Source organism: Ambystoma mexicanum, chromosome 4q (assembly GCF_040938575.1).
Source record: "Ambystoma mexicanum isolate Mex_15411 chromosome 4q, UKY_AmexF1_1, whole genome shotgun sequence".
Classification (NCBI taxonomy): domain Eukaryota; kingdom Metazoa; phylum Chordata; class Amphibia; order Caudata; family Ambystomatidae; genus Ambystoma; species Ambystoma mexicanum.
In genome coordinates, this window is record NC_090928.1 from 841,530,896 (window position 1) to 841,555,944 (window position 25,049).

At 47.0% G+C, this 25,049-nt stretch overlaps 1 protein-coding gene across 2 annotated transcripts in view; it reads right to left on the reverse strand.

Moving 5' to 3' along the window:
- Positions 1 to 25,049, reverse strand: part of PPP1R21 (protein phosphatase 1 regulatory subunit 21) — a 1,307,116-nt gene that overhangs the window by 908,940 nt on the left and 373,127 nt on the right. For both annotated transcript variants that reach the window (XM_069608410.1, XM_069608409.1), the window contains one exon: positions 5,622 to 5,674. In XM_069608410.1, coding sequence (XP_069464511.1) covers positions 5,622 to 5,674 — 53 coding nt within the window. The remainder of the gene's footprint in view (positions 1 to 5,621; positions 5,675 to 25,049) is intronic.

Below are 25,049 nucleotides of genomic sequence, written 5' to 3' on the forward strand. Positions count from 1 at the left end.
CAGTATTCAACCATTTAGCGAGGTTCCCAAACCACTGACGAATCCAGATTGGTAAATATGTAAGATCCCCGATCTCCAGACCATTCTCCGAGTTGTCGGAGCACCATGGAGGCAAATATTTTGCCTTGGGCATCTAAAAGGGCAATAGGCCTATTATTCATAGGATTCAACCTATCGTCCTCTGTGAAAATAGTAATCAGAAATGCTTCCTTCCAAGATAAAGGAAGATGAAAAGATTTCAAGGCTTGAACAAAGATAGTATGCAGGACCTCCACCCAAGCAACAATATTCGATTTTAGAATCATGTTGGAGTCCATTCGGGCAGGAGACCCTGGACTTACTGCACTTTATTAACAACCGAATTTCCTTTCTTCTTTATCAATTTCTAAGTCCAGGGGATTAACTCTCAGGTTATAAGGGGGGGTGGGAGGGGCAAGAGTTTAGGGCTTGCGTTGACGTGCAGATGGTGCGAAAATGTTGCATCCAGGTTTCTTCAGAAACCAGATTGCCCACACAAGCTTCTAAATTGGTTTAATCAATTTCCAGACCCAAGTGGAATTCTTAGAGGATGAATTCTTAGATGATATGGCCATCATCTTTTTGTCAGCATCATTCTGCATCATATGACTTTTATAGAACCACAGCCAGTTTTTATATTTCTGATGCAACTTCCCCCGTTTAATGCCAATCTCGTCTTTTCCACTCATTGCCCTAATCTCCAAGCGAAGTTGCCTTTTTTTCTTCGATATTTTCCAGTCAAATGCATGTCTATGTACTGGCTTCAATCCACCCACCGTATTTCCACAAACCTGTTCAACATGGGTAAATAAGAAATCGAGGCTACATTACACTCTTTCATGTTACCTTATGTATTATTAGACAACTATTGTAACTCCTTACTGTGTTCTCTTTCCAGACAAGACGATTTCTGCCGCTACTCACAGTAAGTGACGCAGTATATCTTTCTTTAACCACAGGCATACCTATAATAGCCCAGTGGGAGTCACTACACGGGGAGTCAATTATTTGTAAAGATGTCATCAGATGGGCAATATTAGTCGATACATAAACAATCGAGGATTAATTGTTGCCCTTATCATGTCCCAAATTGGTTTAGAAGGTAGATCTCCCTTTATATTGCCATTTATGCAGGCAAAACCCCATTCCCCACCCCCCATCATGGATGACCAACTATTCCCTCTAGCTCTCTATGCTTGCCGTCCAATCACTTGAACAGGGAATTCTACACAGGTTATATTCCGATCTTCGCATAATATTATACCAGCAATTGAATCGTCTGCTCAACATTCATCAGGTATGGATGCTACTGCCTCGATAAAGGCAGTGCCTGTAATAGCCACCGAGTTCCAATAAAAATTCAACAAGACGAACACTCCCACCCCCGGGTATATACTCTTGCCCCAACATAAGTTTACTCCCTGGACAAAGCCATTCAGTGTTAACATTTCTTGCAAACCAGACGATGGACACCCTTTTACTCCCCTGACAGCTGCGCTTAGCAATATAGAATAGCAGTCTATCATGGGCGTATCAACTAACCATGTCTCTTGCAGACAAAGGATGTTGTATTAATCAAACAAGGGCCCTCCCATAGAAAATAAATGTGAAAAACCCTGAGTGTTTCAGGACCCGAAAACCATTCCTTGTCTTGCTGGATGTTGAGTTAGCTAATGATGATTCTGCAGCCCGGTCAAAGCTCTCAACAACCATGACCGACCCTCATTTCACCTGGTCTGTTACTCCCACAGTAGTCATTTTCCTTAAGCACATATTGTCTTGAAGACATGTCATTTTCATTGATGGTAAGTTAACTAGGTCCATCTGGCCTTCCTGGGTAGGATGAATCACCGGGGTAGTGGTCATGCTTCATCTGTTTGCTTCTGTCACTTAAAACCCCATAGGACGCAAGTAAGGCGCTGCATCTAAAATCATGTTTTTAATTAGTTTCCATTAAATGTGTAGAAATACATTATCAAAAGATTTGGTATCTGCAAACTCCACTCAAGCGTTGTCTCTTGGGGCTCTCAACTGAGGGATATTATCGAACAAATCCAATACTCTACCTCCATTTAAGACCATCCGAACTCCCGATATCGGAAGCTGCTCCAAGAAGATACATTGTAATTCCATGGGCCCCGGGGCCGCGGTTCCAGAATGCTGCAGTGCCAGCGATCCTCTATATGGTCTAACTGCCTGCCCACTTTTAGTTCTTTAGTCCAACGTCAGGAATTCCACTGCTTTTACACATGGTTTTAAGTTATCTAGCTGAAAGTCAATTAGCTGCGCAGGTTATCTTACATCTGTCTGGGTGCTAGGACCAGCAATGGCCATACTTGCTGATATCAAAGTTTGGTATAGTGAGGATGATTAAGAATATGCTAATAAGTCTGAACTCCTCATCTTCTTTTTCATTCATTTCTTCTCTGTCCAGTATCGGTTGTGTAGTCATTGTTTTTTGTTTTCTTTTTTTGTTTAGCAAAGTAGTATAGGGAGATTAGTCATCCTCTGTGTGGTGGGGTGTATTTAATGCTCATAAAATTGTTCTAGAACACACGTCTGGACTGCCGTAACCCCATTAGATTTTTTTATTTTAATCAAATGCTTTCCGCCTTTGGGTTTACGTTTCAGCCTCTCCTCGTGGTTCAAAATAGGGTAATTATACACATCCTGGTTCACCTCCAAAGTTTGAGTTGCCATGAGGTCTTCAGTATTCAAGCTTTTGGCTCTACATAACATACTTTCACTGGTCCCATGACATTAGCACAGAGTTTTTCCTATACACCTAAACTTCACAAGAAGCGTGTTAGAACGGCTACTATTCATGGGTTGTGCAAATAATACTGCTTAGCCTAACACCATTCACTAATTTATTTTAACATCAGATAAGCCTGCCATCTTTTTCAGTGCTTCTTGGCTATTCAAATCCTTAAATATTGGCATTTTGGTTGAAGCTCTAGGGTGTCACTTTAATTGTCAGCATACATGAAAATGACTCTTTTAATGAAACCCACAATAATATGAAGGTGCAGCTTAAAAAAAAAAGGGTGAACAGGTGGTATAATCAAGGCTGCTTTTAGGAACAAGATCACAATCATTCTGAGGTCCTCAGATTTTGGCACCATACTTGCTTTAGTGCTCGAGTAGTGTGCCCAGAATGCCTTGAAACATACAAACTCACCAGTTGCACCAACCATGCTCCATAGCTGGGGCTTAACCTACTTATATGTGCAGTTGGAGATATGCAGGATGTGTTCATAATGAACTTGCGGCCCAAGTAGTCAAACTATGCAACATTTTTTTAGTTTCTTAATTTCCCAAAAGTAGGGCTATGTCACTTTGCTTATCTACTGTATTGTAATCAATGGTAATAAAATATGGCAGTGTTGATGGTGAGACCACAAAAGTGATGGGTGGAAGGTTTTGAATGAATCTGCACCACTGGCGTTGCTCTGGGCAACCCTCCACATCACCGTTTTTTAGCCAGTCTGCGCCATTGCAAAAGGGGTCCAGCCATATGAAAATCAGTCTGGTACTGCCACCAATGGTAGCAGCCCAGCCCGCCCCTCTGCACAGAAACACAAGCAACCCCAGACATGTTTCGGCCTTGTTGGGCCTCCTCAGCAAGGTGCAGCTTGGTTCCCTATGGCGCAGCGAGCAAAGGACCCACGTCTGGGCATACCCTGTCTCACATAGTGAGACAAACTGTGACCATAAAAGTGATGGGAGGAAGGTTTTGAATGAATCTGTACCACTGGTGTTGCTCTGGGCGACCCCTCCACACCACCGTTTTTTAGCCCGTCTGCGCCATTGCAAAAGGAGTCCAGTCATATGCAAATCAGTCTGGTACTGCTACCAATGGTAGCAGCCCAGCCCGAAGTGCTAGGCCAGGTTCCCTCTGCACGGAAACACAAGCAACCCCAGACATGATTATTTCAAAACCTTCCAGCCATTACCTTTCTGTTTTGTTAAAGTCACCCCGAGTGGGACGGGTATGCCCAGACGTGGGTACCGAGTCTGCCGGGCCTAGAGACCCAAGCTACTCCTCACTGATGACGCCCAACATGGCTGACACATGTCTGGGGATGCTTGTGGTCTCGTGCAGTAGGGATGTGACTGCCCCTTTTGGGGTAGGACCAAGCCTGATTTGCATATGGTTTTTACCCTTCTGTAATGGCTTGGCAGGCTGAAAAACAATGGTCTGGAGGGTTGCCCAGAGCTTTGCCCATGGTTATGCTTATTCAAAACCTTCCAGCCATCACCTTTTTGTTTTGTTCAAGTGTTGATGGTGAGCCAATTCTCTCTTTTGAAGTTTGATAAATAATGCGTTTAGTGAGTGTATATGAGTGAGGTCACCAATATCAAGGTTAGACATTGCACTCTGTGGCAAAAAGGGTAGTGGGTGGGTACTCTGCAGAGCAAACTGTATCGTCAAGAACTTACAGTTGGGTTTAAAGTGTTGGGAGTACAAATTTAGTTACCAAGTAGCGAGGGTAGAAAGACAGCTGGTAACAGGAGGGAAAGCAGACTATATTTCTTCTGCCAAGAGCAATCAAATGCCGACCCAGGAAGCAAGCTGTATCCCTAACATCCCTTACTAGTTTGATTTTTTTTAAAACCTCTGTTATCGAGTGGATGGACCTTAAAGTATGTAGCGAATATGGAAATTGCAGGCCATGATAAAACAGAGGAGCTTATAGAGCCAGCAAAAGCAATGTTTGATCTCAGTGTTAAGGATACGCATTGACATGAATTCATTAAACATCACAAGAAGTCGCCTTAAAAAGAGCTCTCCTGGGTGTTAAGAGTACACCACAGGATTAACTGAAAGTCAGCTCCTGCTTAATTTGCAAACATCTGTTGGGCAGTCTACTGTGTATTTATGTTATCTGTAACGTACAAACCTACAATGGAGCGTGGTACAAAGGGGACACACCCACAGGGTTACAAGTAGGGTGGCAAGGTAGCCGAGGAGCTGAATGGGTAGAGGGAGCAGATGAGGAGGGATTAATGCTAGAAGGGGAAAAATAGGTTTGATTTCAGCAATTTACAAGATGTTATTTGAAGAGTAGGGCCTTCAGTTCTTTCTTTTAGAGTAGGATGGAGGTTACTTTAAGCCGTGATGAAAATACCCTGATAATAACTTTGTTTTAATTTACAGTGCTTGCTGCCGCAGAGGTCGAAGTAGATTTGGACGTAGGTGTTCTACCACCCAATTCAATTGTGCTAATTTCTATCGATCATGAAATGATGAAAGGCTAAGCCAGCCCTACTGGTATTTAAACATCTGACCTTTACATCGGCCACTGGCATAGCATACAATATTTACAGGAGGTTGATGGCCTTCAAAAACAAATTTCATCTCTGGCTCTATTGTCTATTTTTTGCTCATCCCAGATATTGTATAGCTTAAGAGGTCTGTAAGGATCCCTACTGTAAAACAGCCCTCTCATAACCCTGGTTCTTTTAATTCAATGTATAAGTAGCACTAATCGCATGCAATTATCTGCCAATTTTCCACTTTAATATAGTAACTTATTGCTGACAAAATAAATGATACATATGCCATCTTTTCAATAAAAATCATGCAAAGTGCTGCTTACCTGATGCCGCCTATTGTGTAAGGGTACATTTAGTGCATTGAGCCTGCTGCATTCTATAAAAGAGAAAAATAAAAATATTGGCAAAAACAGTGTTCAAAATATGTAGCAAAGTAACACATGATGGAATCCTTTTAAACTTGTGTGTGCTCCCACCCTCGGTGAGCCAAAATTACAGAAGCAGGGGTTGAAATTACAAGTTACTCTCCAGCCATAAAAAGTCACTCGCCTCAATTCTAAACATACACACAACACATAATTTCTTACTCGCCAAAAGTAAATTATTACTAGCCAATGGCAAGTAGCAGATGCACATTTTGAGCCCTGCCAGAGGCAGAAAAAAGATTATTCCTATGGGACCCAAGTAATTGAGGGCGGCAGTGAAGGTAGGAGTCAACATATATATACACCCCAAGGTAAAATAAATGAGACCACTATGTAAGGACTTCCCTAAACGGCACTAAAAAGGTTATATCATGTCTTCATGAGCAGCTCATAATTCTATTGATCGCTTTGGATAAGTGGAGTAACTCATTCCGTGCAATTAATTGATCAACTATTTGAATTGTAAAGCAAATTGGCTTCTGAATGGGACATTGGCACAATTAGCTGTTGCATGATAGGAGTCCCCACTGCACACCATTCTTGCTTCTTTTCAGCACTCATTTAGCAATACACTTTGGTACAATTCACCCAAAACGTAATGTCAACCTCTGTAGCAGTGTGAAGTTTCCCAAAACAGGATGTAATTAGCTGAATAATTAACTGAAAAATCAATACTGTAGGTTTCAGTTATAAATAGTTATTTATTTAATTAACATCAGTTTTTAAATAAGCATTCTTTAAAAAGGCAATTCATGTAACAACGTAAATATACTTTAAAATTACTTTTCAGAATCAGAACAAGTTAGTGGATAATCTTTGAATATGCTTCTTACACAATTCCTTTCTGCAACCTCAGAATCGGAAAAGTATAACTAGTGTGATATATAAATGTCATTACTGTCTTTGTGATTGAAGTCACCTCAGGGTGTAGGAATTTTGTAAGAGGCATATCCAAAGATTATCCACTAACTTGTTCTGATTCTGAACAGTAATTTTAAAGTATATTTACATTGTTACATGAATTGCCTTTTTAAAGAATGCTTATTTAAGCATTGATGTTAATTAAATAAATAACTATTGAGATAGGCCTGGCTGCTCAGTCACACTACCAACTTGTGTAGTTCAGACCTATACCAAAAGATGAGTCACCTAATACCAGTGTGTTTTGTAGTCTCACACAGTGTGACTGCACCAATTGTTACCTAACAGGGGAGAGGAGCAAGCAATGGCGATTGGCAATACATTGAATCGTCAAAAGTCATTGTTGGATTCATCTGCACAAGTGTATCCAAAAACCATCCTGGCAAAAGTGGAGGCATGTTGTATACTTAGGCAGCAGATACCCCAAGTGTAGGTGATCATAACTGGGGCATTCTGATGTTTGCAGGCAACGTGGTATTAATCTTGAAAACGCCTGATGGCTTGAAACGCCAATTGACTGTTTTCTCTGCCATGTGCAAAGAAAAAGGTCTTTACATACAAAGAAAAAAGGTTTTTGATTGATACTACGAAAACTAAAATAATTATCTGAAAATTGTAAAGACCACAGTGCAACCGAAGTTTGAGCTTCACCGGAGATAAAACCCTTTGCAACCAGTGGAATCATTTGATTACTAGGCACAGGTTTCCACAGAATGTCTAATTGGACTTCCCAAATTGAGGAAATGTAGCGACTTAAATAAGTGGGGGGTGGTCAACAACTTCTCCAAACGCTGGACGGGAAAGGTATCTCATGCCCTAGAGATATATAGAGCACAGGTTATTGTCTCAAATATTGTGCAATCTATTTGGAAAAATCATTGGGAGAGGTTTGTTTCCCAAAACTTGAAAGCAATGTTATATAGTCCCCATATATAAGAAAGATCCAAGAGAAAATCCTCAAAGCTATCTGCCGATAGCTCTGTTGGACTCCTGCAGCAAAACGTTCATAGCATTAATTCTGAAAGACCTCGACAAATGGGTTATGGAGGCAAACGTTACATCAAAATTTCAAACCAGATTTAAGCCTGGCTTGGGATGTACTCTGAACGGTCTCATCGTAAGTATGTTGCAACAACACTCTTTTCTCAATTCGGGGAGTACATCATACATGGTGTGTGTTGATCTCACATCAGCGTTTGATTATGTGGCGCGAACAAGGTTATGGAACAAACTCCACAAATGGGGCATTCCCAAGAGACTGCTCAATATTCTGATCGCCCTCCATAGAGATACAACTGTACAAGTGAGAATCACCGCGTCGGACAATATTACTAGGGAGATACATACGACATTTGGATTGAGACAGGGTGGCGTGCTAGAGCCGCAACTCTTTAACCTATACTTAGCTGACATGTTTGATGCTCTGCAATGTCCACGATCGTTCCTCACAAATATCAGCAATCTAACAGTAAGAACACTTGCTTTTGCAGATGACATAATTGTCTTTGATTTAACTGCAATTGGTCTTACACGTTATATCAAATCACTAGAGCACTTTACTAGTGATAACGGGTTAACTATCAATGCAGGGAAATCTTGCATAATTGTCAGCAGAAAGGGTAAAAAGCCATGCAAGCATAAGTGGTACCTAAATGATAAGCTTATGAACATAACAAATCACATTATTTGCATGGGTGACCCACTATACTCTGCAAAGAGGCCAAAGCTAATTATGGACGGAGTACATAATAAGCCAATTCATCTGGCCAATTCATCTGACTGCTCACATGTGCAAAGTGTATGTTAAATATTGCACATTTACACTGCAGCCACTGATAAGTTATTACAAAGGAAACTCTCAGAATCCAAGGTAGTATTCAACTTGTACCCGTAGTGTAACCGTCAAGTTCTTTTTACCAATGTAACCCTCTGAGCACACAAGGTAAAATTACAGAGGGATCAATTAGTCAAAAGATGGGAAACACCACACGAAGACCAGGCACTGCAGAGGAAAAAAGGAAAGATTACTTGAAAAAGCCAGGCAATAAGTCAAGATAATAGAAGTGGAACAAGACCGAAACACTAACCATAGATAGGTCTCTTTATAACAGATTAGGATCTTCTCAAACTTGATGACTGGACAGAGATGTGATCTATAATACATAGGAAACCAAATGAGCCAAGAAAAAGACTGAAGAGCCAAAGAACGGAATCACAAGGAACGGTACTTACCACTTCTTGTGTTGGGGGAATCTCTTGCACTCGTATGACACTCAGTGTATCCTATCCCTAACCCAACGGCACGAGGACGCCTGGACGTAGGGAGGCAGTCTCTAGTCCAAAAACTATGCCGCCGGCACGAGGACGCCTAACGACCTCAGAGCGATTTGTGGACAGTTTCATGTTCAGCAAAAACAAAGAGGTGGTGGCTGGAAGGTTTAGAATTAATCTTAACCACTGGCGTTGCTCTGGGCAACCCTCCAGACCATCGTTCTTCACCTGCCAAGCCATTACAGAAGGGGAAAGACCATATGAAAATCAGACTTGGCCCCACCCCAAAAGGAGTAGTCCAGCACAAACTGCTAGGTCACATCCCTTCTGCACGAGACCACAAGCATCCCCAAACATGTTTCGGCCTTTTTGGGCCTCATCAGTGAGGAGTAGCTTGGGTCTCTAGGCCCAGCAGGCACGGGACCCACATCTGGGCTTATCCGTCACACTCGGGGTGACATAGCAAAAACAAAGAGGTGATGGCTGGAAGGTTTAGAATTAACCTTAACCACTGGCGTTGCTCTGGTTTCAAGTTCAGAGCTCTTGGATAATACACTGGGTGTAGCAAACTTCCCAACAGACAGGAGCGATGGTGGTGATAATCCAGTAGTGTTCCCAAATCCAAATGGCGAAGAACCAGGACAAGTTGGCACAGCGTCCCGGAAGGATGACAGACAAACCCACCAGTAGATGAGTCCGGAGGAAAAATGGTTCGGTACACGGGTAAGCAAATAGAGTGAAATCGGCAGGCAAGAGAGGCATCCGGACACAAGCTGGTTCGTTACACAGGCAAGCAAGCAGAGTGAAATCGTTAGGCAAGAGAGGAGTCCGGAAGCAAGTTGGTTTGGTACGCAGGTAAGCAGTCAGAATTGAATCAGCAGGCAAGAGAGGAGTCCGGAAGCAAGTTGGTTCGGTACACAGGTAAGCAAGCAGCGTTGTTTCAGCAGGCGAGAGAGTATCCAATGGACAGTCCAAGTCAAAAGGCATAGATACAAGGTGAGGATAGAGGAGCAACAGGGTTTCAAAAGGAAGCAAAACGAGACAACGTAGAGCCGTGATTCATTCAAAATCAGAAGCGGCGAGTCGAGCAACCCGGAAGTCTATATAGGTTGCCATGGAATCCACGGCCCCTTTCATGATTACGCTGCGTATGGAGAGCGTAATGGCCGGCACAGTCGCCATGGCAACCGATGTCCACTGGTCCAAAGGAACCGCCTTACGGAGGAGACTTAACAATACCGTAGGCAAGCTCCGATTTAATGGATTTCTGTTCCTTATATCGTGTCTACCTGTTTTGACTAATGATGGACCAGTTAGCATGGAAGGGATCCTGACAGAAACAATATTCCAACATTGCTTTATAGCTTGGAGATTCTGAATCATCCACTGCATTCTTCACTGGATAAGTTGGAAGGTTATCTATGGAAGCGATCCCTATGTCTTTCTAATTGTGTAGCAATTGATTTTTATCAAGATCGAACTTGGGCTATAATCTCGATCATTGTATACCAAAAACATATGCTATTCCACAAACTATTGAACCCGAAAATCCTTATATGTAGACCTGAATAGTATTTGCTGGACTGGGACTTCCTCTATTGTTGCCAAAATGTATAGGGAGTGTTATAACATTAGACAAATAGGCTCCAATTGTGAAGACTTAGGCCCTCATTAGAAGTTTCCCGGTAATTTCGGAGGGATACCCAGGAAACGGACCAACTGTTACTGGCACCTGAGATCCTAGTATTATCGGGATATTACAGGTGCCGGCAACGGCGGTCATTCCCCATTCCATGGAGTCCCATGAGACTCCATGGAGGAAATGCTGGTATTTCCGGCATGAAATACTGGCGCCAGAAATACCGGCTGTTAGTTTCCGGTGGGGTCCTGATTGAACTCCAGCTCTTCGCTGCAGGTATGTCAGTCAAACCCTGGCAAACTTGGAGAATGTCAGTCCGGAAACGTGCCAGTATATGGAAATACTGGCACTTTTTTTCCTGTTTGGAAAACTCCTCATAAGGGCCTTAATGTTCAACCCAAATAGGGTGAAAATCAAAGTAAAACTGTGACCTTGATGCCAACAGAACGAAAAAAAATCTGAAATATAAAATGTATGAACATTATAAACAAACAACAAATAAAATAAACATCTTACAAGGATCTCTGAGAATGTTGATGGAATGAGCCAAAAATTATAGGGTGTCTGTGCAAATACAGAAAAGAAACGTGGAAGCACCTTATTCTTGAATTTCTAGGAACCGAGTCAGCCAATGGCTACAATGATTGGTATCTGACCCATTTATGGATCGAGCTGAAAGGTTGAGGGGTCTATTATTTAAAGGTTCACATAAGTTTCTAATTATTGCACTTCACTTTATCAAAGTTGTATACCTGATGCTAGGGGAGCCTTTATACAGGGGGTTTAAACAACCTAAATTGTTGTTTATCACTGTACGTCCTTATTTTCAGAAATGCTGAGAATGACTAGATGACGATGTATATATGTTTTAACATATATCATGGGGGGGGGCGCTGTTGCGCTTGCAGAAGATGGCTGCCTGAGTGAGAGCTCTAAGCTGGGAGGCACTATCCTGGCTGAAATCCACGGCGGTGCATCATAAACTCCTGAATTGGTATCAAGAGATTTCTGCTGGAGACCCGAGCTACGGCCTACCCGAACCTCAGGCCTTGAATCGGCTTCACCCCAGAGATCTAGCCTTCCCGAATTGGACGGGATGACTGCACTATCCCGATCCGCCCCTCGCCTCCAGAGGGGACTGCCTCCGACTCTGTGGTTCTGAAGCCTGCTGTGGGGGAGGGGCGCTGGGCCCGCTGAGTTGCAGCCTTTCGCCCTCCCTGCGGGAGACCGCCAAGCCCTGTGGGGGAGTGGCATCCTTCCTCCGGCCACCGCGGCTGTGACTGAGCCGCCCCCCTCCCCCCTCTCCGGATCCCGTGACCCGTTCAGAACACCGAGCGGGACCGCTCCGCCGCCTCTCCTGTGGCAGCATGCTGAGGCTGGTGGCTCCTGCTGCGGCCCCCCGATTCTACCGTGACTGAAGGAGGCAGTGTCTGCGGGGCCGGCCTGGAGGCGCCCTGAACCTCCGGCAGCTACGGTGAGTCCCCAGGGGATCGGGGGCCCGGATCACCCCCCGTCCAGTGCCAGTTCACCCACTCCAGCTGACCCCCCCACCCCTCTGGGACACGACTAATTGCGCCTGTTCATAACTATCCTCCCACACGGGCGCCCACGCGGCGGGGGCTGTGCCTTGACCCGACCCTCTACAAGCTATCCTCCATTGTTGCTGCATGGGAGCGGCGCTCCCCCACGGAACCTGATGAGTGCTGCTTGGGGCCATGAGGGACTTGTACTGTATGACTGCAAGTACTTCATTGTTCTAGTGGATGGGCATCCTGGTGCTTGCCTAACGTGGGAGATCACAACCCATTCTGGTGGCTAAATAGCCTTTGATAACCCTCAGCTCAGTTCAAACTGCCACACCACCTAAAGATCCCTTTCTCAGTACACTGGCCCGGGCGGAGGTGGTGCCGACAGGGGGTGCTGCTGGGTGTCTCTGGGTGCCGGGCCACCACACCTTTACTCAGCTACCGGGAGGCCGCTTCATATGGCCCGGTGGAGTGGCAGCAGGAGTGCAGCATGAGACATTGGCTGCCCACAACGTGCTACATCTAAACTAACAACATCACCTACTTTCGTTGCAGCTCAGGAAGCAGTTACTGGCATAGCCAACCAGCGATTACCGTGGGCACCCACAAGCCAGCCCCACCCGCATGCAAGCGTTTCGCGTTAGTCTGCTTTCTGCAGCTTAACGCTTACCGCCGCCTGAAGCGCTCTTACCTGTTTCCAGCTCATCATCTCAACGCGCACCTCGCCAGGTTCCAGTACATCATCTTCAGCGCGCAACTTACCTGACTCAGCCACACCACTGCTTGAAGCGCAGGTTACCTGACTCCAACACTTCATTTTAGCGTGCACCTTACCTGCTTCCAGCAATACCATTGCTCGACACGCAGCCTACCTGACTCCAGCAACAGCATCGCCGGAAGCGCATCTTACCTGTCTCCTGCAATCCCATCGCCGGCAGCGCATCGCATCTTACCTGATTCCCATTGTCTACGCTCGCCAGTCGGGGAAGTGATGTCAAGATAGAGTGGGCTGCTATCGAACATGACTTATTAAGGTCACCCTCTAGCCTGGCTGAAAATTGACTTTTGGTGCAAATTAAACCTCGTGAAGGTTATATCACCTAGATAAAATACAGTGAATATATTTTCATCTATAAAAGACACCAGAACACGTTTGTATTTGGAACTTTTGCATACCAAAGCCACTCAAAGTATATGCACTTGGTGTTATTTAGGAACTCCATACTCACCTATGAAAATAACAAACATTGTGACTGCATTTGACATCTGTATGTGTTTCAAATTATGTGACAAGTTGCAAAGGCATGACGCAATGCCCATGCTGAGTTTTGTTATGAAGATTGCATGAAGTAATATGTCCGATGTTCTTTAGCCTAACTCGACATATCATTTGTAAAAATATGTATTTATGCACTGCATTCTGTGACTTTCAAGTTGTACGTCTCTCACATATGTTACAAAGTGCATATATTTTAAAACACGTAAAAATGGGTCAGTCATGAATAATAAACTGAGAACCATTCTCTTGTGGGTTTTTCACTGTACTCTCTGTACACAGCAAGGCAGTGTTTGCCAACTAATGATACGCTGGCAAACAGCTCCATAAGAAACAAAAACTGCATTAGAATAAAAGTGCAGTAGATTAGAAACCTCATAGGCAGGACCACTTTTTCTTGTTTACTGCTATCGAACGTTGACCGGGTCTGGAGCCCCATCTGTCGAGGTTCACGTCCAGTATTGTGTTAAAATCGCCTCCCATGTGATCGGGATCATGGGGAAGCCTTCTAAGAGGGAGGCTGGGTGTAGGAAAAATTCAGGATCATCAACATTAGGACCATAAATATTCAATAGTACCACCTCTTTGTTTTGCAGGGTGCCCTGGAGCAACACATATCTGCCCTGAGGGTCGATCCGCGAGGATTTGCAGACAAATGTAAGGCTTCTATGGATCAGGATTAGAACTCCCCGACTTTGGGTAGAATGGTTGGTGAAGTACCTTTGAGGGCCCCATGTTTTAGCAAACGTTTTGCAGTACTCGGTGCAAGCGTGCGTTTCTTGTAGAAAAAGGATTTTAATGCCATGACGCTTAGCATAAAGTTGTAACTGTCCCATTTACTTATAATTACCCAACCCCCGCACATTCCAGCTCATGAAAGCTAAACTGTTATAACCCATCAGTGTACAGGTACTGATCAGACTTTAGGATTTGGGGGTTGTCATCCAACGGTCCTGAGCCCGAGATAAGCAGTCAAGCCCTCACCAGTAAGCGATTGACCTGGCACTGTCCCATACTCTACTTCCTTCGTGAACGTTAAGCCTTTTTTTAACATAACACCCAACCCATCCCTCCCCCCATCCACATCCCTCCCCCAATCAGAGGAATAACAACCCCAGACCCCAATAACCAAATCCAAACCAATGGCATCAACGCCTGGGGGCCTGTGAACTGGCCTGCCGGCGATGCTCCGGGCTGGGGGGGCAATTAAGGATAACTATGGTGCCAATGTGGTGACAATACAAATCAGAAAATAAGTAAGGCAAATGAATTCACTTTTGAGCAGCACAGAAGATAAAACAGTGAAAAGAACAGTTTTGGTTTGTAGAAAAGATAGCGTTTAAGTTAAGATTTCCCCATGCAAAGTTGTTAATTCACAAATGGGCAATTCTACACAGATGTAAGTAAGCAGCAGGTATTTAGGAATGAAAGAATAGGCTATAGGGTTTGAATGCAATCTTCCCTCCCCAAACGAGAGAGAAAAGTGTTTTTGGAAATTACACCTTTAAAATGATAGTTGAAAATGGCTGTGTGAAACAATGAAAAGTGTGCAATAATCCTTAAATTGATATAAATTCCTATGATTGCAACACAGAACAGGTCCTAACAAACATAAGATACACTATGAGCAACAGTACACACTTTAAATCAAAATGGAAGTTTGGAAATACTTTGAATGGGCAAACGCATGTAAAACTTTTGCAAAATCTGCAATTTGCGGCTAACTTTCGGTTGTTGGTTGTGGATGTAGCTACAGGTCTTCGGTTCAACTCAGAGTTGAAATTAAGTCTCTAGTTATACAAATGAAGAAGTTATGCAAGTTTGAATAAGAGGCATTTTTGAAAATAAAGGCGCGAATATGAAAACAGAAATCAGTTTATACAATGACAATTATGCTCTAAACTAGGGTATTCAGGCTGGTTACCAGTTTGAAACACAGTAAGCTCCAGAGTGGTCTGCGGAAACCAACCCCAGCACCTCCGTGTCCGTCTTGGAGGACTCAGATTACCCATGGGTGAATTTTAAGGGTTTGGGATATCACAAGATAAAAGGATTTAAAGAAATTATTATTAGCGCAAGAAATCAAAGCAAGGTTTCAAGACTGGTGTGACACTATTCTTAAGTTAAAGAGAGGATAGGTTATATATTGGGATAGGACAAGGCAAATATAGTATGGGTTGCTAGGATTCAGTCATGGAGTCTAGGCCTGTTGCTGTTTCTGCCCCACTCTGGGCACTCAGGGGAACTCGGCATAGGTATGTAAGGGCTCAGAGGGTCAAGATCTGGCACAAAAGAGATAGGATGGCTCCAGGCAGGGCAGTACACACACAAAGGGTTAAAACTTCCTTAGTGGCTTGGGACTTCCACCCCGCCCTTCCCGTGAAATGGGTTCTTTCTAGTCTGGGTTCTCGGCTCACCTTTAGTGTGAAAATGGCGCGCTCTCCATCCTGCTTCGAGGCAGGGGCGCCAAGTCTTGGTTGCTTTGGTAAGTAGCCTGGGACTTCTCAGTCTTGGGTTCTTGGAGAGCGTTTACTATGGTCCCCCAGTTTACTCCACAGCACGTCTGCGAGGGAATTATCGGAATGGGAGAGGAAAGGAACACAGTTTTCCATACAGGATCGTCTGCCGTACTACAATGATCGTCTTTTCCTGACAACTCAAGACCTGCAACAACAGGTAATCAGCAGTTACCACAACACCCGGGAGCAACCAAGACTAAAGAGGTCAGGAGATCGTATTGGTGGCCAGGCTGGCAAGATGACGTAAATGCTTTCGTCAACTCCTGTGGGGTATGCGCTCAGAACAAGGCTACAAGATCGAAACCAGCAGGTTTGCTTCAAACTCTTGCAATTCCCCCGGCACCCTGGCACACCATTTCTATGGACTTCATTACAGAATTACCACTTAGCTCGGGTCACACCACCATATTAGTAGTGGTAGACCTATTTTCCAAGATGGCTCACTTTGTGGCCTTGAAAGGGATCCCTTCAGCCCCGAAATTGGCCCAAGTATGCCTGGAACAAATACTAAAACTGCCCGGATTCCCATCCATCATAATCTCAGATAGAGCCATGATGACTTCTTCCAGAATTGTACCACAATTCTGGAAGAAATGCTGCGCCTTAGCCGGAGTGGAAGTTCGTTTTTCTATCAGTCACCTTCCCCAAATCGATGGCCAAACGGAACGCACCAATCAAACCCTAAAGCAGTACCTCCGTTGCCTACTGCATCAAACAGACCAAGCTTGGACGGACTTCCTATGGGTTGCAGAATATGCATACAACAATTCTGTACACTCTTCCACCCATTTAAGCCCCTTTTACATAATACATGGGCAAAACCCACGAACTTCGGTTTATGACCAATCAGAAGCCATAGAAATTCCGGCGGTCAGGAACTTGCATGATCGTATCACTCAAGCTGTCAAGAAAGCCAACATCCACCTAAGAGCAGCTAAGGAAACCCAAAAGAAGTATGCCGACCACCATCACAAAGAGGCTCCCGGTTACCAACTAGGAGATTCTGTTTGGTTGGACACTAGATACATCTCACTAAAAGGGCCAAGAAAATTCCAGCCCAAATTCTTAGGACCCTTCACAGTCAAGGCAATGGTGAGTCTGGTAGCCATTAAATTGGATCTACCACCCCGCATGCGAATACATCCAGTTTTTCATGTCTCCTTGCTCAAGCAGGTGCACCCAGGGACTCAACTGCGGGTCCTCCCGCTCCTGTTATTGTTGGGGAAGAACCAGAGTATGAAGTCAAAAGAATCCTAGATTCCAAAATAGTTAAGAAAAAGTTATACTACTTGGTAGACTGGAAGGGATATGGAGTACAAGATAGATCATGGGAACCCTACGAAAACATTCATGCTGTCAGGCTTCAGATCGACCGCCCCCTTCTCGGAAGTTAGGCCCTTGGAAGCAGTTTCTGCCCTTGGGCGGTTCTTCTTCTTGGGAGTCTTGTCTTTAGGTATTCAAACCTTCCGTTCGTGTAGATAAGGTCTGGCCCCTCCGGAGGCCACCTTGACAGAGATGGGAATCTGTCCTTGGGGACCCCCTAGGGGGCCAGCCTCAAGGTGCCAGGGAAAAAGCCGGAAGGCAGAAAAAACCCTGGAAATCTCGTAGACTTTCTGTGGTCTGAATCTGAATGTCCAATAAGAAGAGGTTGAAGGAGTAAGTATCCGTCAAAGCTGGTTTGCCAAAACACTACCAGAGATAAAGTAAGTAACTCTGAGGTATGATTCACACAAAGGCAAAGTAGACTCCTTTGCAATGCAAGACTGATAAAAGGGAAGGAACACGACCACTGAATGAATGAAGGAATAAAGATATGAAAAATGAAATAATGGGAAAGTACAGAAAGGACAAAAAAAAGGGATAAAAAAAAAGAGAAACTACTAATCAGGTGGGAGCCAGAAGGAAAGCCGAGAAAGCAATCGAATCAGAGTAGGGAAAAGAAATAAACTACTGAGTTAATCAAGCGTTAGAAGGAATGGACAGAGGCCGTAGCAAACGAAGGTGTGAAAGAGTAGAAGAGGCTAGGAGAGTGGCGAAGTCAACCGATCCTGGGAACAGATCGGCGGAGTAGGGACTCGCGATAGAAAGCCCAAACCGAAAGTAAACAAATACACCCGTGAAAAAACAGAAAGATACGAACGAAAAAGAAGAACAAGTTACACTCTTACCTGGTAACGTTCTTTCGATGGGATGGTCCGACGACGTTTCCATATCTATGACAGTAATCACCACAGCTGTGCTGCTGTGGAAAATCTTTCAGCATCTGCGTCCTGCGTCGATACGCTGCCCTCGAGGACCTCCTCCGACGGCCGACGTCAATGGATGTTATAAGTAGGATGCACGACGCCCGTAGCATCAGTTGCAGTTTTTTCCCCAGAACGTGTGGCACCAGTCTTCTGCCAGTCTGACTACACAAAGCCTTACGGAAACGTAAACTGCAATCGCATAAGAAATTCTGTAGCGGGGAAGGCAGGGAGGGAGCGATATGGAATACGTCGTCGGACCATCCCATCGAGAGAACGTTACCAGGTAAGAGAGTAACTTGTTCTTCGAGGGGAGGGGGTCCTCCGACGTATTCCATATCTGTGACAGACTCCCAAAGCAGTACCAATGCAAGGAGGTGGGAAAAGAATTTAGCAAAATAAATTTAGAATGCCCAATCAAGTTGCGGAGCAAAGGACTGCCTGGCCAAAGGCCAGATCCTGCCCACGGATGGAATGTTCAGAATAGGAACACCCCTCTGTAGGGCAGTAGAGGCAGCCATACCCCTGGTAGAATGGGCCCGCAAGCCGACCGGTGGGTCCTTACCCGCCAAGCGGTAACACTCAGAAATAGCCAGAATAATCCAGCGAGACAAACTCTGCTTATTAACAGCTTGTCCGAAACGCTTTCCAGCGTAACCAATGAAGAGTTGATCGTCCACTCTGACCCAAACATGCGTGAAATATAAAAGCTTAAAGCTCTCCTAGGATCGAGCCTATGGAGCCTCTCCTCTTCCAAACCAGGATGTGGAGGAGAATGAAATGCCGGAACAACAACCTTCTGGTCTAAATTAAATTCCGACACCACCTTCGTAAGAAAGGAGGGACGAACTCTAAGGACAACCCTGTCCTTATGAAATACAGTGAAGGGTGGCTTAACTGAAAGTGCCTGTAACTCACTCACTCACTCTGCGAGCGGAAGTGACCACAACCAAAAACACAGTTTTAAGATTTAACAGTCTCAAAGGGCATGAATGCAAAAGCTCAAACGGAGCACCCATCAGAAACTTGAGGACAAGGTTCAAATCCCAACCGGGCACCTGGAAAGGTGACGGAGGGAACACATTAGAGAGCCCTTTTAGAAACAGAGAAATTAAAGGAATTTTAAAATAACATTCTTCAGACGAGCGCTTAAATATGGACAGGTCCGCCAGGTAACCTTTAACCGTACCCACTTGCAAGCCCCTGTGGGCTAAAGAAAGCAAAAAAGACAGAACCACAGGAATGTCACATGCAAAAGGATCCACATTCTTAACCCCGCACCAGTCGCAGAACGTTCGACAACGGCAACGGTATAGGGACTTAGTTGCAGGCCTTCTGGCCGAAAGCAACACCTCCATCACGTCTTCAGGGAGGTCCCAATCCTTATACCTCAACCTTTCAGAAACCAAGCATGAAGGTTGAGGGATCTGACCTCTGGATGGAGAAACTGGCCCCCCTCCCATGAGAGCAGATCGTCTCGATAGGGAAGACGACGTGGAGGGCAGATGGACAAGTCGAGAAGGTCCGGGTACCACGTCCTCCGGGTCCATGCCGGAGCAATGAGGATCATCCGGGAACCAAACATTCGTAACCTCTGCAGGACTTGCGGGATGACGGGGACTGGAGGAAACGCGTACAGCAGTGGGAAGGACCACTCCACCACGAATGCGGCTCCTTTTGGAGGAAATTCCCGCGAGCAGAACCTTTCGCACTTCCGGTTGACACTGGAGGCAAAGAGATCCACTTGAGGGGTCCCCCAAAGGGCGAATATCTCCAGGAGAATCTCCTGAGCCAACTCCCACTCGTGAGAGATCGCGCTCTGCCTGCTCAGAGCGTCCGCCGTCTCGTTTTCATCTACGGCCAGATGAACTGCCGAGATCAAAACTTCCTGCTGGATTGCCCAGAACCAGAGCTGCATCGCCTCCCTGCACAGAGGAAGTGACCCTGCCCCCCCCCTTTTTGTTGAGGTAGTGCATGGCCACTGTGTTGTCCGTCAGGATCAGGACATTCTTTCCTCGCACAGTCGGCAGAAAAGCCTTCAGGGCAAGCCTGACGGCCCTCAGCTCCAGCAGATTGATATGGAGTCTGGACTCCGACAGAGACCAACGACCGCTGACTAAACTCGTTGGCATGAGCTCCCCATCCCGTGAGGGATGCGTCCGTCACGATCGTCACCTCTGGCCAGGGTAGCCAAAAAGGAGCCCCAGATTGCCTTCGACGGCCCACCACAGAAGGTCCTGGCCGACCGAGGACGGCACCTGAACAGGGTCCGACATCCTGCCGGAGGACTGAGACCACTGGAGCTTGAGTGCCCATTGCAAAGATCTCATCCGCAACCTGGCCTCTGGCACCAGAAGAATGCAGAATGCCATGAGGCCGAGCAATCTCAAGAACTCGAACGCTGGGAGACTCTGGGCAAGCTGAAACTTGTGCACCATCTGCTGAATGTGATAAGCCCTCACCTGGGGAGGAAACACTGCCCCAGGGACGTGTTGAGCACTGCTCCAATGTAGTGGAGCCTCTGAGTTGGTGTCAAATGGGACTTCTTTAAGTTGAGGGAGAAGCCCAGCTTGTGGAGGGAGTGGCAGGTGACAACAGATGATCCAGGACTTGCTCGGGAGAGCGCGCCCTGATCAACCAATCGTCCAGGTAGGGGTAGACGTGAATCCCCCCTTTCCTGAGATGCGCTGCCACCACTACCATGAGCTTGGTGAAGATCCTCGGCCGGAGGTTAATCCGAACGGCAGGACCCGAAACTGAAAGTGCGAGTCACCAACCGCGAACCTCAGGTACTTCTTGTGCTTTGGATGGATCGGCACATGAAAATAAGCGTCCTTGAGGTCGAGAGACACCAACCAGTCCTGAAGTTGAAGGGCCTGGAGGACTTGAGAGAGAGTAACCATCTTGAACTTGTCCTTCCTGAGGAGTTTGTTCAAACCGCACAAGTCCATGATGGGTCTCAATCCCCCGTCTTTCTTGGAAATCAAAAAATAAAGGGAATACCATCCGTTGTTCCTCTACTCTACAGGCACCAGTTCTATGGCGTCTTTCTCCAGCAGGGATTGAATTTCCTGCTCAAGGAGCGGATCCGGACTCTGCAAAGAGAGATTCCCCGGTGGATTGTCGTAAGGCCTCTGCCGGAAAGGGAGACAGTAGCCGTGGGCAATGATCTCCAGAACCGACACATCTGAAGTAATGGTACGCCACTCTACAAGATGCTGCGACAGCCTTCCCTCAACCGGCGAACCATGGGACATGGCCTCATGACTGAGCTGAAGCGGCTGCGGCGTTGCCTGAGGGCAAAGAGGCAACTGCCCGAGCGGCCTTGGCACCTCGAGTACCTTGTTTTCCACCTCTGGCACTCCTACGGTGGCCCCTTTGACTGGCAGCTCCTCTCGCTTTACCAAAGGATGAGTAATAATGAAAGGAACCTCCCCTCCATTGCTGTCCCCTAGGACAAAAAGGCGGAGGTTGTCGAACTGCAGCGCCCAACGACTTTGCTGCAGCTTTGGAGGTCTGCAACCTCTCAAGGCTCTCATCAGCCTTGCTGCCAAGAAGATGTTCACCGTCAAAGGGCATGTTGAGGAGCCGGGCCTGCACATCAGGAGCAAACCCCGACTTCTGCAACCACGCAAACCTGCGTATTACCGTGCTCGCCGCCATGGACCGGCTGACGCAATCTGCCATGTCCACACCCGACTGAAGGGCCTCACACATGGCATCCTTGCCATCCTGGACCATAGCAAGGAAACCATCCCGTTTATCCCCTTCGGGAATATGTTCAGCCGCTAAGGAAACACAGTTCCACAGAGTGTGCGTGAAACGAGACAAGGCACATACGGAGTTGGCCGCCTGAAGCGCCATACCCCCTGAAGAAAACACTTTCTTCGCCCAACCATCAAAACACTTGTCGACCCTATCAGGAGGGATGGTAGAATACGACGCCTGCTCTGCGGTGGCCGTAGCCGCCTGCACCACCAAACTCTCCGGAGTGGGGTGCTTAGTCAAGTAGCAGGGGTCGCTACTGGTTGGGCGGTATTTTCGCGGCAAAGACTTGCCCACTGCCGGGAGACTCTTCGGAGCAGTCCAAGCTGCCGCCACTCTCCTCTGTAGAGCCATATGGAACAGCAGTACCGGGTCAGTTGGTGGACCTTGGTCGAGGATATCCGTAAGGTCATCCTGAAGAAAATCCCCTGGGGGAGCAGACTACCCCAAGTACTCGGTGACCCTAGACATAAGGCGCTGGTACGAGGAGTCGGCATGAGTGCCAGGCTCAGACCTACAAAACTCCACCTCCGGAGAGGTGTCCAGACCACTGGCGTCCTGCAGGGACTGACACAGGTCCTCAATTTGGCTATGGCTCGAGAGAATCTCATCTGGCACCGTATCAGGAACCATGCCATCATCAGAGCCCTCATCCACCTCTGAAATGTACTCAAGATAGCGGTAAGAGGGCACAGAATGGGGAACAAAGCCATGCTTGACCTTGGCCAGAGCCTTTCTAGGGGGTTCCACCGTGCCCCGTGGTACCCCCGTCGAAACAGCCTCTAAAGGCGTCAAGGGCATCGAGTGAATCGGCGTCGGAGCCGACAGCATCAATGGCGTCGACACAGGCCTCGAGGGTGGAGTCCCGAGCGTGTCCCTCGACAGCCTGGGCGCTGATGGCGTCGACGACTTCTTCGGAGGCAGAGCCTCGAAAGAGTCTGTTGATGACCTCGGCGCCACAGGCGTCGACGTCTTCCTCGAAGACACCACGGGTGCACACAGCCTCGAGCACGTCGAGGACCGGGACCTGGAACGGGCATGACGAGAATGATTCCCCTTGTCCGAGCGGGACCTTTCCCGCAAATCGTGCCGACCACCCGAGCCCGAAGGCGTACGAGCAGTGTCTCTCGACCGATCATGACTGACCCCACTCGGAGGCACAGACAGACCAGTGCCCTGCGATTCGAGAATCGCTAGCATTTTCGTACCGAAGGAAGCCCATTCCTCCGGCGTCGCATGCTTGGTGGAATAAGCGACCCGCCGACGGGCGGAGTCCTCGGATGAGGACGGGGAAGGCGACAGATGACAGCGCTTCCGGGAGTGCCTCGAAGAGGCAGAGGAGTGGCAGGACCTACTCCGGGACCGAGACCCACTGGACTTCCGACGACGATGCAGAGAGTCGCCCCTCAAATCGTCCGTCGAAAGCCCCGCAGACCTCGACTTCCGTGGCTTGGACACCTTACCCACAGACAGTTTTTTCTTGCACTCCCACAAGGCTTTGGACGTAAGCGACTGGCAGTTGACACAATCATCCGTGTCATGGGCCTCCCCGAGGCACCAGAGGCAGGCGTCGTGCGAGTCAGTCACCGACATCTTGGACCCACAGTCCCCGCACTTCTTAAAGCCCGGACGTGGGGTGGAAGACGAGGTAGACCTCACGAAGGATAACTTCACAAACGAACAGGTTCGAAGAACCGGTAAAGAACAGAAACTCCAAAGAGTCGAGATCTTGGAAACAAACACGTTCGCGGAAAAAACGGAACTGAGGCTACGGGCGTCATGTGTCCTACTTATAACATCCAGTGATGTCGGCCGTCAGAGGAGGTCCTCGAGGGCGAAGTATCGAGGTCATCGACGCAGGACGCAGAAAAATTTTCCGAAGCAGCACAGCTGTGGTGATTACTGTCATAGATATGGAATACGTCGGAGGACCCAATCCACTCGAAACACAGGGCACAGACGAGCAGGGAGAAACGTGCAGTACAGAATGCAAGGGAAGCACAAGCAACACGTAGGCTAAGAGGAAAACAAGGGAGAAATACGTTTTCTACAGAAGAAACACGGAGCGTCGCAGTAAGATACACAGATACAACGCAATGTCAGAAGGGTCGGAGTCGGGATTTATAGGAGACTCCGCCATGTTAGGTGAGGACTAGAGCGGAAAGGTGCAGAATGTTAGTGCCTCCAATAGTTCCATACCTTCCACCCACGGTTCCTGACACATGCCCCTCGGTTGCTAAACAGGTTTCATCGGGATAACCCCTCCAAATCAAGGGTCGGGCCAACGACATTGAGGGGGGTTTTGAGGGGGGAATTGTCATGGAGTCTAGGCCTGATGCTGTTTCTGCCCCACTCTGGGCACTCAGGGGAACTCAGCATAGGTATGTGAGGGCTCAGAGGGTCAAGATCTGGCACAAAAGAGCTAGGATGGCTCCAGGCAGGGAAGTACACACTCCCTCATTACATAATGTTTCTTAGGATTTCCCCCAACATAGCGCTTCTTTAGTACAGGGCACTATAGGCGGGGCACTCTAGTTTTTGGGCATGGTAGGCTATTTAAGCCACACCCAAGGACAGGTCCGTGCTTCGTGTGAGAAACTGTTCACACACGTACCTCGTCTTCTGAAGCTCTCCGACTTTCCTGTGGCGTTACGCGGTTCGCTTCTGTATCCTGTGGCTCCAGCTTTCTACACAACTTCACGGCGGTCCGGCATTCTCCTGCACAAAGAAGAAAGGACTTTTAGAGCTCACTCACCTGTGCGAGCGCCCTCCCGGCTCGCGCCACGGACTTCTGTAACTTGTTCAGCTGCTGCTCCGGACCCGCCCCCCTCTCTGACTTCGGAACTCCAGTGCGGCTGCAGCTCGCATCACTTTCGGCAACAGCATCTGCAAGAAAAAGGTAAAGACAGTGATTAGGAGATTCGGCAGCACCATCTGCATGACAGTTAGTAAGGAAACTCTCACCCGCATTCTGCATCCAGTGAGAATATAGAAACACTTGTCTGCAGACGGTATCAGTGAGGGTTCAGGCGTACTTACCAGCATACCAAGACCCAGTGAGGCAACTGGGATATCAGACATACGTACCAGCATACCAAGACCCAGTGAGGCAACTGGGATACCAGGCATACGTACCAGCGTACCAAGATCCTGCAAGGCACTTGGA